Source organism: Mauremys reevesii, unplaced genomic scaffold (assembly GCF_016161935.1).
Source record: "Mauremys reevesii isolate NIE-2019 unplaced genomic scaffold, ASM1616193v1 Contig138, whole genome shotgun sequence".
Taxonomy (NCBI): Eukaryota; Metazoa; Chordata; order Testudines; family Geoemydidae; genus Mauremys; species Mauremys reevesii.
Window position 1 is genome coordinate 58064 of NW_024100758.1, and position 13986 is coordinate 72049.

General features: G+C 40.1%; 1 protein-coding gene across 3 annotated transcripts in view; it reads left to right on the forward strand.

Annotated features, from left to right (window-relative positions):
• Positions 1–11277, forward strand: part of LOC120393025 (netrin receptor DCC-like) — a 58241-nt gene extending 46964 nt beyond the window's left edge. Inside the window, exons 4-5 of one of the 3 annotated variants that reach the window (XM_039517668.1) lie at positions 7869–7903; positions 11206–11277. In XM_039517668.1, coding sequence (XP_039373602.1) covers positions 7869–7903; positions 11206–11223 — 53 coding nt within the window. In that variant the 3' untranslated portion in view covers positions 11224–11277. Of the gene's footprint in view, positions 1–7868; positions 7904–8223; positions 9238–11205 lie in introns of those variants that run through there. The other 2 variants (XM_039517665.1, XM_039517672.1) reach the window with 2 other exon arrangements.
• The last annotated feature ends 2709 nt before the right edge of the window (positions 11278–13986 follow it).

Sequence of the window (13986 nt, forward strand, 5' to 3'; positions counted from 1 at the left end):
AAATAGAACGATTCATCTTTAATCTTCAGCTGTGATCTCCCTTAGCTAAAAAATTAAGTGGGTTAGTGGAAAATGAACACTATTACTAACTATAGTGTCAGGTGCCCATATGTGAAATGATTTTTGTGGTTTTGCAGAGGACAGAAGTCTGCATTGCAAAAATTCATGACCACAATTGGTGTTGATCTCCTTTTCTTTCAGTAATGTAAGCAGAAATGCAAGAACTGAATTCACATGGAGACTGAACTACCCTTTCAGATTGTCTCTATATTATGAGGAAGTCACTGTTGCTGTGTATATTGTGTATAGAAGACTTCATCTGGCACCTTTTAGAAACACTAAAATTCACACTTGGTGGGGGGGATCTTGACTTGAGCATCTGTATATAAAACATCTCATTTTGAACCTTAATATGTTGTCGATGATATATTTAGTCAGTGGCATGTCACTAATTTTTTTCCAAAGAAATTCCTGCAATATGCTAATATGGTTTCTACTTAGAAAAACAATTTCCAACAGGAGACTTGATGGTTATTAGTGGCGCAGACTCAAGTATTTTTTCATTCTTCCTTTTCATTTTCATAAGCACTATTTCATTTACCCAGAGATCTCCATTTAAGAGCTTTCACATTCTGACTGATTAGTCATCTTATCAAATCTTACTGGTTTGTGGCTCCCATGCTACCAATTGAGAATTATTAACGGGATTTAGGAATTTAGCTGGCTCGGCACAATTTGAATTGTGACCTGTTTAGCAAGTGATGTCTAATTTCCCATGATTCCTAGTAAAATAGAATGGCTACAGAATGGCGGTGTGACTGACTTTTGTGACTGTAGAAAATAGAGTATTCCAAGGAGAAAATCTTCAATAGAGCATCCATATGCTTCGGGTCAAATCCTGCTTGCCATATGCAATCAGACCTCCCATTGAAATCCGTGGACGTTTTGCTTGAGTAAGGACAGCAATTGAACCTTTATTTCCAAGAGATCACATATAAAATTCTTAATACTCCTAAATACATACTATAGTATAACATTTGGGGAAGGGCTATCATGGTTAAAAGAATAAAGTTCTCCTTCAGTGGAGACCAAAATCTTCCACTCGGTTGCCTTTTGCCCCCTTTTCCTAAATCACTGTTTTCTCTCTCCTTCTTCCTAAAGCACGCACAGTCACTGTCACTGGTGCTGGTAGATCTGGTTTAGAGCAGAAACTATAGTAGTTCAGTGTTTGTAGTTAAGTCTGCATTGTATCTTTGCTGCACCACATTATCTTCAAATGCATCATTGAATACAATTCTGAACCTCTCTTTGGCTATATATCTTCTTTATGTGGGGCAGCAGACTGTTGAATGTGCTGCATCTGCATTCATAATAAAAAAAAAGGAATAGTTCAGCTAGTGGGAATAGAAGGATGTTCAATCAGGGCAACGTTAACTGCATTGGATCATACTTGTCCACTTGGGTAAATTTGCTGTCCACCTTTCTTGTGCATACCCACTGATCCTACCACTCGCAGCAATATTTTCAATACTTCTTAAGTTCATGATATTAATCATCTAGCACTGGGGGAACATGGTTTAAAATGTTACAGGCTAGGTGCTGTATTGGCTAGTGCTCTCTCACTGAAATAGTGGGTGTCAGTTCCTGAAACCAAAAGCAACACAAATGCTCTCTTTGCCAGCTGGGGTTGGGTTCTATGGGGCTGGAAGCAGTGGAGACGTCCTCAGGGTGGGGGGACGTGAGATCACCTCCAGGAGCAACTACAGAAGTGATCCATGTGCTCCCTCTGCTTCCCCCTTCTCCTCCCTCTTGCCTTCAGCATGGTGGGCTGCTTGGCATGCGTCGGGCCACACTGCTTTTGACTGTTATTGAGCAGAACCCATCATCAGCATAGACGCATGTCCCCTGGAATGGTGGTTGAAACATGAAGGGACATATGACTCTTTAGCACATCTGGCACATACATATATTTTGACGCCAGCTACAACAGTGTTATGAGAATGTCTGTTCTCACTTTCCGGTGACCTTGTAAACAAGAAGCAGTCAGTGTTATATTCTGCAAATGCAAACAAACTGGTTTGTGTGAGTGATTGGCTGAACAAGAAGTAGGACTGGCTCTAAAATTTTAAATTGTTTTATTTCTGAATGCAGGTTTTTTTGTACATAATGCTACTTTTGGAAGTTCAACTTTCATGATAAAGAGATTGCACTACAGTACTTGTATTAGGTGAATTTAAAAATACATTTTTTATTTTTTTTAAACAGTGCAAATACTTGTAATCAAAAAATAAATAAAAAGTGAGTACTGTACACTTTGTATTCTGTGTTGTAATTGAAATCAATATATTTGAAAATGTAGAAAAGATCCACAAATATTTAAATAAATGGTATTCTATGGTTGTTTAATAGTGTGATTAATCACACAATTAAAACAATTTTTTTTAAATCACTTGAGAGCCCTATTTTACATTTGAAGCTATGTCTCTGAGATATTTTGATATTTTGAATTAAGGGCATATTGAGCTATGGAAGGCCTTTACAATTCTGTACTGTGTTGGTCTCAGCTTTTCATTGCTACTAACTGAAATGGTTTTGTTGCCTCAGGAAACAAACAGAAAGGACTTCCTCCAGTCAGTTCTCATTTTATTTGAAACATTTTTATTTCTAAGCAGAACACATGCCTCTGTATGAATGAGCTGTTAATTTCTGCACCATTCTGAAGATTGTACCTAGAGCTTATTACACAAAAAAATTGTTGCACAATTCACAAATCAAAGTTGTTTTAATTCATTTCCAAGAAGAAATGAACACTTTGGATCAAACTCTGCTCATGATTCCATCGGAGTAAATCTGCAGTGACTCCAGCAAAGCTGATGGAATTACTATATTTTTACTTTAGGAGAACTGAGGGGAGAATGTATCCCTTACACTAGTAATGCTCCGGAAAATCTTTAGAAACCAGATATGATGTCAGAATTTTCAGAAACTGAATTTGAAAAATTGATGCAGCTACCACAGTATTTTGTGTTCTCTGCCTTTTGAGATGGTTCAAATTCTCCAGGCTTTGAAAGAAAATTAAAACTAATCAGCAAGATCTTTACATTTTAAAAAGAAAACTGACCTTTTGTAATATCATACTTAAGTTATAATGCCACACAAATTGTTTGTTTATTTATTACAGTACTAGAAAATAATGCTTTTGTAATAAAAATAATTACAAAAGTTATTTTACTTTCCTCAGGGGAGTTTTATCACACTTTTGTGTGAAGCCTAATGGGTAGAAATGTTTGGCAGATCTTTTTCTTCACCGTATCTCATACCTTGGAAAGGACTCTGAAGTACCAGTTGCATGGGTTATGTGATAGCCAATTGGTCTCTGATTGTGATGTGTATTGTTAAAAATTAGTACGGCAATGACATGCATGCAGAATTGCTTGACTCTTACCACACCAATAGGACTGTCCTGCTTTTATGAGGCCCTGGTGCTACTGCTTATTTTTTTATTGCTTTGTTTAGGACTCGGAGCAGCTGTTTTGTATAATAAGGCAGAGGGAAGTTGCAAGTCCCTATGTGCTATAGTAGCTTTAAAAAAAAAAAGGCTTACTGAAGTCTTAAATTGTCATCCCCGAGAAACAGGAAGTATTTCAATGAGAAGGAGAATGTTGATATTTGTCAGACATTGTGTTTATATTTTTAATGTCTCATTTTTGTTCCTCAATTCATAAGAGATTCTAGAGCATGCAATGCCATTGCAAGTGGTATGTGTGAGGCAGTATATACTACTCTCACGAGTAGTGTGTGTGTGTGTGTGTGTATATATATATAACACATTACTTATTACGGTTCATACAAAGAAAGAGCCCCAACCTCCTCCTCTCCTGATTTTTTGGATATCTACATAGAACACAAATATTGCAAAAAACAAACCCCAAAAAGCAGAAGCCCTAACTAGCTGACTTTGAATGTCCATCTATCAAAGTATCATCCAAGTTCTACTTTGTCTTCTAAAATGTATTATATGAGAACAGATATAAAGATAAAGGAAGATCGTGCAACCCAACTGATGGCTAATTAGGTCCAATTGCTTATATGATCTTAATTGTGTGCACAAATTAGGTGCACAGCTGCACAGACATTTTGAGCTTCCATCTGGCCTAGTAATTGGGCACCGCATTTTATGTATTTGGATTTGTAAAATGATAAAAAGGAGGTGCGCACACACAGATTCTGGGAGCCCTGTAATTGCTTAAGCACACACACAAATAATGCTATACTCAGAAGCCCTACTTTAAACAAAATCCAACCACAGTCAAATCAGAGAAATCACAGTAGAAGCCAGTACCTCATTTCATCTCTATCTACTACCCTGTTGTTATACGGTTTCCCCCAAAGAACTCAGATGGCCTTACAGAATGCCAATTATCTTTAAAATGCTCTGAGTGATCAGCACCTTATAGGTTATATCAGATAGAGAGAGATTTCAAATGTTTTTTCTGTAATTGAAAATACTTTATGACCTACAGGAATGTATACTAATGTCTGCATTGCCTTAATACAGTAAGGAGAAATACTACTTTGAATATGAAAGCCAGTGCTGCCTTTGAATGTGATGTGGTATAGAGATGGTGTAGAGTAGTTATTTTTGGTTTGCTGTCAAAAAAGGACTTAGCAAGTGGGGTCTTGCAGGGGTCTGTCTTGGATCAGGTGCTATTCAATATGCTCATTAATGACTTGGAGTGGAGAGTATAATTATAGAATTTGCAGATGACAACAAGATGGGAGGAGTCCAGAGGCACCTTAAAGACTAACAGTTTTATTTGGGGATAAGCTTTCATTGGTAAAAAAAACCCACTTCAGATCCATGCATCTGAATAGCACCTGATCCATGCATCTGAATAAGTGGGTTTTTTACCATGAAAGCTTATACCCAAATAAACCTGTTGGTCTTTAAGGTGCCACCAGACTCCTCGTTGATTTGTGGATACAGACTAACACAGCTCCCCTCTGGTACTTGGTACCAAGGTTGGAGTGGTTGCAATCACTTTGAAGAACAGGATTAGAGTTCAAAATGACCTTGACAAATTGGCGAATTTGAAATCAACAAAATTAAATTCAATAAAGATAAGTACAAAGAACTATACTTAGGAAGGAAAAATCAAATGCACATTTAAAAATGAGGTATACCTGACTAGGCAGTGATACTGCAGAAGATGATCTGGAGGACATAGTGGATTACAAATTGAATGAGTCAATAATGTGATGCAGTTGCAAAAAAAGGTGTATATCATTTTGAGGTATATTCAGAGGTGTGTTGAATTTAAGACACAAGACAGGAGGTACTCAGTCAGTTCTGCTCAGCTTTGGTGGGGCCTCAACTGGAGTCCTTTGTCCAGTTTTGAGAACCACATTGTAAAAAGATATGGACAAATTAGAGAGTCTAAAGGAGAGCAACAAAAATAAGAAGTTTAGAAAACATGACCTGTAAAGAATATTGACAAATGGGCATATTTAATCTTGAGAAGAGAAGGCTGGGAGGTGACATAAGTCTCCAAATGTGTTAAAAAGTTGTTGTTCTTCTTCGAGTGATTGCTCCTATGCATTCCAGTTAGGTGTGCGCGCCGCGCGTGCACGGCTCTTCGGAAGATTTTTACCCTAGCAACTCCGGCGGGCCAGCTGGGCGCCCCCTGGAGTGGCGCCGCTATAGCGCAGGATATATACCCCAGCCGGCCCGTCCGCTCCTCAGTTCCTTCTTGCCGGCTCAAACTCCGCAGGGACAGAGCGCCCCGGATCGGGATCGCTCCAGTGTAACCTGGGCAGCACTGGCACACCATATTGCTACACCTGTCGGTAGCAACCCTCTTGGCACAGACCCCATGACGCGGAATCACGACGACCTTCACCACCCGGTCTTGTAATCCCGGCACCTCACAGCAGGACTCCTGCGTGGCTACACCGATCCGAGTTACATTGTTCGGCCTCGGTTCTGCGAGATTCTCCGGGGTGGTAGACAATCGTCCATTCGGTTCAAGTATCTGGCCGAGTGAAAGCGTTTCTCATGCTGCTCCGAAATGCGCAATGTTTCTCCCGCCGAGATCCCGCTCCATTCCGTCTGGTTCCTCAGGGCGTGGAGCGTTTATACCCCAGTGGGGCCCCGCCATAACCTGGCTCTTCAGTCTGGTTCTACCCAGTTTTATGACTGCCCTATTCGAGCCAATGTCAACATGCTCTTTGATATACCTGTCCTGCAAGGCAGTTTTCCTGTAGCCTTTCCTGCGGCCAGATGAGTCTCCGAGCTTCAGACTCTCACAATAGGCCCACGGTATACTGTGTTCCTCAAGGACAAGGGCAGTTATTACCACGTCCGACCTGCCTCCCTACGGAGGTGTCGGCCTTTTATATCTACCAGGATATCTTCCTTCCAGTCTTCTTCCGGCCACTCTCTTTGCAAGGAGAGCAACAATTGCCCTCCTTTGACATCCGTAGGGCGTCTGCAATCTATATCTAGCGGACAGAGCCCTCTCGTAACGCCCCCAAAACCTTCATCGTACCGGCATACCGGACGAAGGGCATACCTGTCTCCTCCTAGAGGCTTTCATCTTCAATGATGTTGTGCATACGCACCTCCTGTGTTTTGGCCCATGTTCCATAGCGCCACCTTACTGCACATTCCACCAGGGCTCAGGCTTCTCTGCTGCCTTCCTGGCTCACATACCCTTCCAGGGGATGTGTCGTGCTACTACCTGGTCCTCTATCCAGACCATTGCCTCTTTGGTCCAACAGTCCAGAGCTGATGCAGCCTTTGGCTTGGCAGTTTGCATTCTGCGACATCTACCTCCGACCCCACCGCCTAGGTAAGGCTTGGGAATCACCTAACTGGAATGCATAGGAGCAATCACTCGAAGAAGAAAAGACGGTTACTCACCTGTAGTAACTGTTGTTCTTCGAGGTGTGTTGCTCCTATCCATTCCAGACCCACCCTCCTTCCCCACTGTCGGAGTAGCCGGCAAGAAGGAACTGAGGAGCGGACGGGCCGGCTGGGGTATATATCCTGCGCTATAGCGGCGCCACTCCAGGGGGCGCCCAGCTGGCCCGCCGGAGTTGCTAGGGTAAAAATCTTCTGAAGAGCCGTGCACGCGCGGCGCGCACACCTAACTGGAATGGATAGGAGCAACACACCTCGAAGAACAACAGTTACTACAGGTGAGTAACCGTCTTTTATAAAGAGGGAGACAATCAATTGTTCTCCATGGCCACTGAGGGTAGAATAAGAAATGTTTGGCTTAGTTTGCAGCAAGAGAGATTTAGGTTTGATATTAGAAAGTTTTTCCTAACTATAAAGATAGATAAGGCACTGGACCTGTTACCTAGGGAGACTGTTATCCCCTTCATTGTGAACTTTTAAGAATAAGTTAAACAAACAATTGTTGGGGATGGTGTAGCTATACTTAATTGTGCCTTAGTGCAAGGGAGTGGACTAGATGACCTGTTGAGATCCCTTCCAGTCCTACATTTCTTAAAACACTAAATTGGGGGAAAGGAGAGGAAGAAAAAAGTAATATAGAAGAGAGATACAACCAAAAAGACAGCTGCTTCCCTCATGATAGTATTAAACTAACTGGGGTGCTTTCATGTTTGATATCAAGATGTCTCAAACCTGACTATATGTTGATAGGTCTCTCTTTCTGAATAATACATTACTGGACAGCAAGCTTCTCATGGTTTTTTGAATGAGGGTTTTACGGTCATCTGGCTCCTGCTACAATGGAAAGCTATGGAAAACGAGCACCTGTTGAAACTGATATTTGTGAATAACATTTCAAGAGGTGAACAAAGTTATTCAGTTGGAAACTTTGTCTTTCCCTTTTCAGATCTTGATTTTTCAGAACTCACTGTGTGGAAAGACGTAAGTATAATTTACTAAAATGAGACTGTACTCAGTAAGTCAAAAGTAAATGGATACCTAACCCAGGCAGGAGAGAGAAGTCTGATGACTCCAGTATATAACGGATGAAGTCAACAACTCATTGCATTGAGAGGCAGATTAAACTCTTGCACATCTTGTTGAGTGGAGCTGACTACGTCTTTCATGAGTTCCCCAACAAAGTGAAACTAGATTGTGCAAGGCAGAGCAGAAACATTTCTCAGTCACACTTCAAAAAGAGACTGGGTCCCACATATTGCTTGTCTGAAGATGTCTCAGAGAACTTTATGCTTGATTTTCAGAAGGCTGCCCCATCTCAGCATGCCATTTAGGAAAGCAACAGCCTGTAAATAATCAAGTGAGATTGACAGTGACCATTGGGCTTGCATTGAAAAGGTGTTTGTAGGATTAGGGAAAGGCTTAAATTTAACCGAACAAACAAAACGGAGAGGGTGGGGGGGCGGAATACCCTTCTTCGGATTCGTAAGGAGGTGTTTTTAACTGAAAAGACCTACTTGGTGGAAGTTGTCACAGTGGATGACATTCATCCAAATAGTATTGTTGTATCATGGTCTGTTTGTTTTTCCCCTTCAGAGAGAGAGGGTTTTTTGGCTGTCCAACCTCAAGTTATTTCCCTGGTTGTTCTGTCTTAGCTTATTTCCCTAAACACATGCAACACTTTTCTTTTTTAAACTGGAGACAGTGACAAGAAGTTGGGATGAGATCATGAGAAAATGTTCCCAAGACTGTGAAATTAGTCATGTCATAGAAAATTGTGACAAAAGGCTATTCTTAATGAGGATTATGCTGAGCCAGTAGACAATATAATAACTTATCTATTGCAGGTGTTCATAAATTTCACTAATCATCTCAATTAACTAAGTAAATTGTAGAGATTTAGGAAAACTGAGATTATATTTTTATTGTGATAACACCTAGGACAGAACCTCATTGTGTTAATTAGTGTATAAACACACAGCAACAAAAAAATGTCTGAAAGAGCCTCAAACAGTTTACAAGCCAAAAGATGCAGTAGGTTTGGTAACATTAAAACATTTGAAAAGAAGCTTGAAGGTTTTCAAAAAGACACAAAGAGGAGAGACCTAAAGATTGCAGTAGATTGTCCTTGAGCAGATATGTTGGAAACTCTAGTAATTTATGAGGCAAGCCTGATAATTAACATGGAGTATGCTCACAGGCATCTTTTTGAAGTTGCTGCATGTTCATAGGAATGTGGTCTTGGTTCATAAATTTTACAAACGTTATCCACCCTGTGTTGCATGAACAGACTTAATAAAAACCTGTTTGAGAAGTCATGTTTGTCAATTTTTCTCTCATTTTAAGGTCCATAGACTTTGGATTTTGGTTCCCAATATATTGACCTAACTAGTAGTGACTGGGAATAAGTCACTGAATTTCAGGAATTAAAATCAATAACTTGAAGAAACTTAAGTTCAAAATCTTGTGTGTCACAATCAAACTGAAACAGATCAAAGATGAACTCCTGAAAAGCAAATAGACCAGTGAGAAATGTCCTCACCACTTGGGTAAAAGCTTGTGTTTTTTCTGCTTTCACAATATGTTTAATTTTTTTATTGTTGCATATCAATAGTGTGTGCAGGTGGAGGAGGCTGCAAACCACAAATTGTTTTTATGGATGAAGTATTTGCCATTTTGTTGCCCTGTGAGGATAATTTATTTTTAAATAAACTATGGTGTTGCAATTTCACCACTGGCCAAAGTGGCAAATGTGCATACCCGTGCTCTCCCCTTCTCCCCCAGACAGTTACAAGTGTGGTTCCTCTTATAAATTTTGGCATGCCTTTATAAACTCAGTCTGTTCCTCCATTGCCCCATGTTTTGAAGCCGTTTAGCTCTGGTTTGACTACCAAGACTGTTGTTCAAAAGTGATAAGCTACTGACAAAACCATTTCATGTATCTATTTAAAAATGCCAAACTGTGATTCAAGGGCTGAACAAAATTCAAAAGAAATTCAGCAGTAGAAGGATCTATTAACACCAGCCCCACAACTAATTTCTAAATAAAATACTTGGGATTTTTGATGCTCATGTTCAAAAGGTCCATCTTGACTGTTGAGATTATTTTCATGGAAAAATATTGTGCAAAATCATGCTCAACAAATTCTCTCTCAATTTGTGATTGATTGAGAACCTGATTTATGTATTGCTTTTTTTATTATTTGCTCTCTTAATTTATACATACAGAATGCTGGTGATGTCTAATGTACCTTTTCCTTGACTGAGAATGCAGATGAATATTTCCTTCCAAATTTGTTGCTAATAATACTTTCTAGAATGGTTGGGAAGGGGCACCAGGAGATCTACAGATGCTCCTCATCCCAATGGATGGGAGTGGAAAGTACCACCTCAATTATGAACTCTGTTTTGGCATTTCAGAGCCTGAATCCCCAGTGGAAATATTAAGGTAATAATTGGAGATATACCAATCTCCTAGAACTGGAAAGGACCTTGAAAGGTCATCAAGTCCAGCCCCCTGCCTTCACTAGCAGGACCAATTTTTTGCCCCAGATCCCTAAGTGGCCTCCTCAAGGATTGAGCTCACAACTTTGGGTTTAGCAGGCCAATGCTCAAACCCTGAGCTATCCCTCCCCAGGTTTCCCAGTTGGCAGTGTAACCTGCTGCTGGCATGACTGGTCTGGCTATAGTTCTTTGTTGTTGTTTTTCTTGGCATTAGCCCAGGAAGAGCTAGTGATAGGGCAACAGTAGCAACAGTACTTATATTTATAGCAGGTGGCATGCAAATAAATACTATGAAAATGATTTAAAAGTTCCATATTGACATGAAATGCACAAATGGCTCCTTTGCCATAATTGTCTTGGGGAAAAAAAGAACATGCACTTTCAAAGAGTGATGATCTTGTGGTTAAGGCACAAAACTGGGACTCAAAATTCCTATGCCTGGCTCTACTGTAGATTTCTGGGAGAAGACTTAATTTCTGTGTGCCAAATTATTGTCTGCTGTAAATCAGTGCAGCTTGACTGAATACAGCAAAAGCTACCCTGGTTTTATACCACCTGAGAATCTAGCCTTCTGTATCTTCACCTACACATTGGGAAGAGTAACATTTCCTTGTCTCCACAGGATTAATTCATTAACTTTTGTCAGATTCTCAGATATCACACTGATGAACACAATGGGAACACAAATTCAAAACACCCACCTCACTATGTTGCTGTATGCATTTAAAAAAGAATAACTGAAAATGTTGATCCACAAATCTGTGCCCTTTGTTCTATTTCAGTTTTCCTATGATGATTGACTGCAAGTATAGGGCGACATACAGACTACAGAACTGGAGTTTTAAATAAATGGCTTTTATAGAAGATGGTGATAATTAACCCTGGCCTGGATTCAGCAAAGAGCTTAAGCATTTGCTTAAGCCCTTGTCTTTGACTTCAGTAGGAGTGAATTGATTAAATGTGGTGCATGAGCTTAACAGTAGTTACACTAACAATGAAAGGTTCAGGACTGTAGATTTTGGAATTGAGTAAGATTAGTTCAACTTCCAGAGAAGCAAAGCAGTCCCTCTGTTTGGAATTCCATGTTGTCCGTCCGTCCGTCCTCTTCTGTCATTAAATATTCTCAGCTAATCTGTCTGCTATATGTTCCCTTCCACGAAGCCCCTTTCATACATCTCCTTAAAATTAAAATTCACTGATTGCTATTAAAAACTCACTGTTGGCTTACAGTTACTACATGTTTACCAATGGATATCTCCTGTTCCAATTATAGGGGAAACTTTGGTATCTCAGACACTACTGTGTGGTAACGTATAAATGGTTTTAATTATTTCAGCTTTAAATATTTGTGAGTTTTTCAGTTTGATTTTACAGTGTTATTTGAGACAACACATTTCTACAGTCCCTATAAATAGTATAGACTTCATGTCAATGAGTATGTTCAGCTATGATCCACAAATGTGTGTGTTTGTATGTGGAGGAGAGAGCAAGAATGAAGGCTGTTCTATGGTGATTAAATAAATTTGATGTTTCTATGAGGAGTTCCTGCCTCATTTGGATCTCATTGTTTCTCAGTGTCCATGAAGCCCTGTGTATAATTACATAGTTGTCATCTTGGGTGCCTTGTTGATCTTCTCTTTTGCGTGCAGGTGGGGTTTAGTGGCATCTCACTGCTTGCTTCTGGCTCCTTATTACAATTCTCTTTCCTAAAACAGATATTTTGGCTTTACTGTGGGAATGGGGTATGCTTTGTCAGGTCAAGAAGAGGGATCAATATGCCTCAGCTTCAGAATTCAGATTTTTTTTTAAAGGTGGCTGTTTTAGTGTCCAGCAAAACTACAATCCCAACCATGATTTCCAAACTTGTCTGCTCAAATGAAGTAATAGGACAATTGTGTGATTTCAGAGAAAGTAGCAGTGGGTTGATGGGCTCCTCTGACAAATCTTTCCATCTACACTGTTGCATCTACAATGTTGATCTTCCTCCAATGTATGTGTGTTGCTTCTTGCATCTATTAATCTCCTTACTCTGCCTTTCCTTACATGATTGATTCATGTGTTTTTCATTTTAATTAGTTTGAACCCGTCATCCCCATGCTGAACTCAATGACAAACTCAATGAGGGTAGGAACATGCCTTCTGTCTATACCTGTTCCTTCACATTGACTTTTCTTCTTAGTGTCATTTCCTTCTTCAGCCCTGAAAACTCCGAGAAGAGCCCAGTCCATTTAATGTTTCTTTCTCCCTCTCGTGAGCAGCCAGCAGACCCTGCACTGCACTTGTGCACTCCGTTTCCAGCTGGCACGAACATCTCCACTGCGGTTGCCATGGTATCCCTGGTTGGAAGATCAGCAAGGGCTTTGTCAGCCACACCAAATGCATCATGTTTCTAAGTGGCTATTTTTATAAGAGGCAATGAGCCCATTATCTCTTATGCTATAGATACTGGACCTTTGCAAACTACTTTGGTCTAGTGGGTTAAACATGGGAATAGAAGATGGTTACTCCTGGATTCTAATGCAGCCTCTTCCATAGAATCACTTTGTGGTCTAGGTGACTCACTAATAAATGGAAAGGAAACTGTATGAATGGACTGTGGGGTAACACTTTGGGCATTGAGTTTAATATTTAAACTTGGATGTCTAAATTTTGGCAATAGGCACCTAAGTCAAAGTGGCCTGATTTTCTTGACTTGGAGATGACCGTGCATAGTACCTTAGAGAATTGGTTGATTGGTTTTGTTATCTCCGTGCTGAGATATTGTCAGAACAGTAGGTGAAAGCAAATTCAAAGCAGAAATGAATAAATATTTGTAACACAGACATTTCCCATTCCCTTTTCTTAAAACTTCCAAAAAGATGCTGTAAGGTCAGCTGTACTCTACAGAGATCTTCCAAAGACTTCTCAAGCCCTCAGACCTGTCCATGGTAGAATTCAGTGGCATGAGATCCGCTGGAGCTAATGCATACAAAATGTTAATGGAATGGAAAGGAGATGACAAATATACAGTTGAAGAGGCATTAGAGTGATCAAATGTAATGATTGTTTCACAGAGTGTCTATGAATTAGGCCAGTAGGGAAGGTTGACAGTGTCGAATCGTCACAGTGTGTTGGACACTCAACCATTCAGTGAAAGGATTGCAAAAGTATACTCATTTTTATATCAGGGCTGATGTGCACTGTCAGAGCGTCATACAAATAATCTGTTGGGTTTTTTTTTTTTAAAAGGGAATGAAAGAGGAAGTGAGGAGAGACATTCACATTTCACGATGTATGTCAAGACCCACAAATAATCATTTAGATTTCTTTTATGCAACTGGTCAGGGATTGTGGGGATGAAAAACCCCTATCCAAAGTGTTGGCAGGATGTGGAATACCAGTGTTGGTGCTCCACACTCACTACAACTGCCATGTGTTATACAGAGCTTTGAAATGTAGAGCACGGTGCGTGGGTTATTATTATGTGTAAGTTTGCGTGGCAAATTAGTTCAGTTACCAGAACGTTCTTGAACTGTAGTGGAATTTTGTGCGGTGCATCCATGTAGTCAGTTCCCATCCTGTGT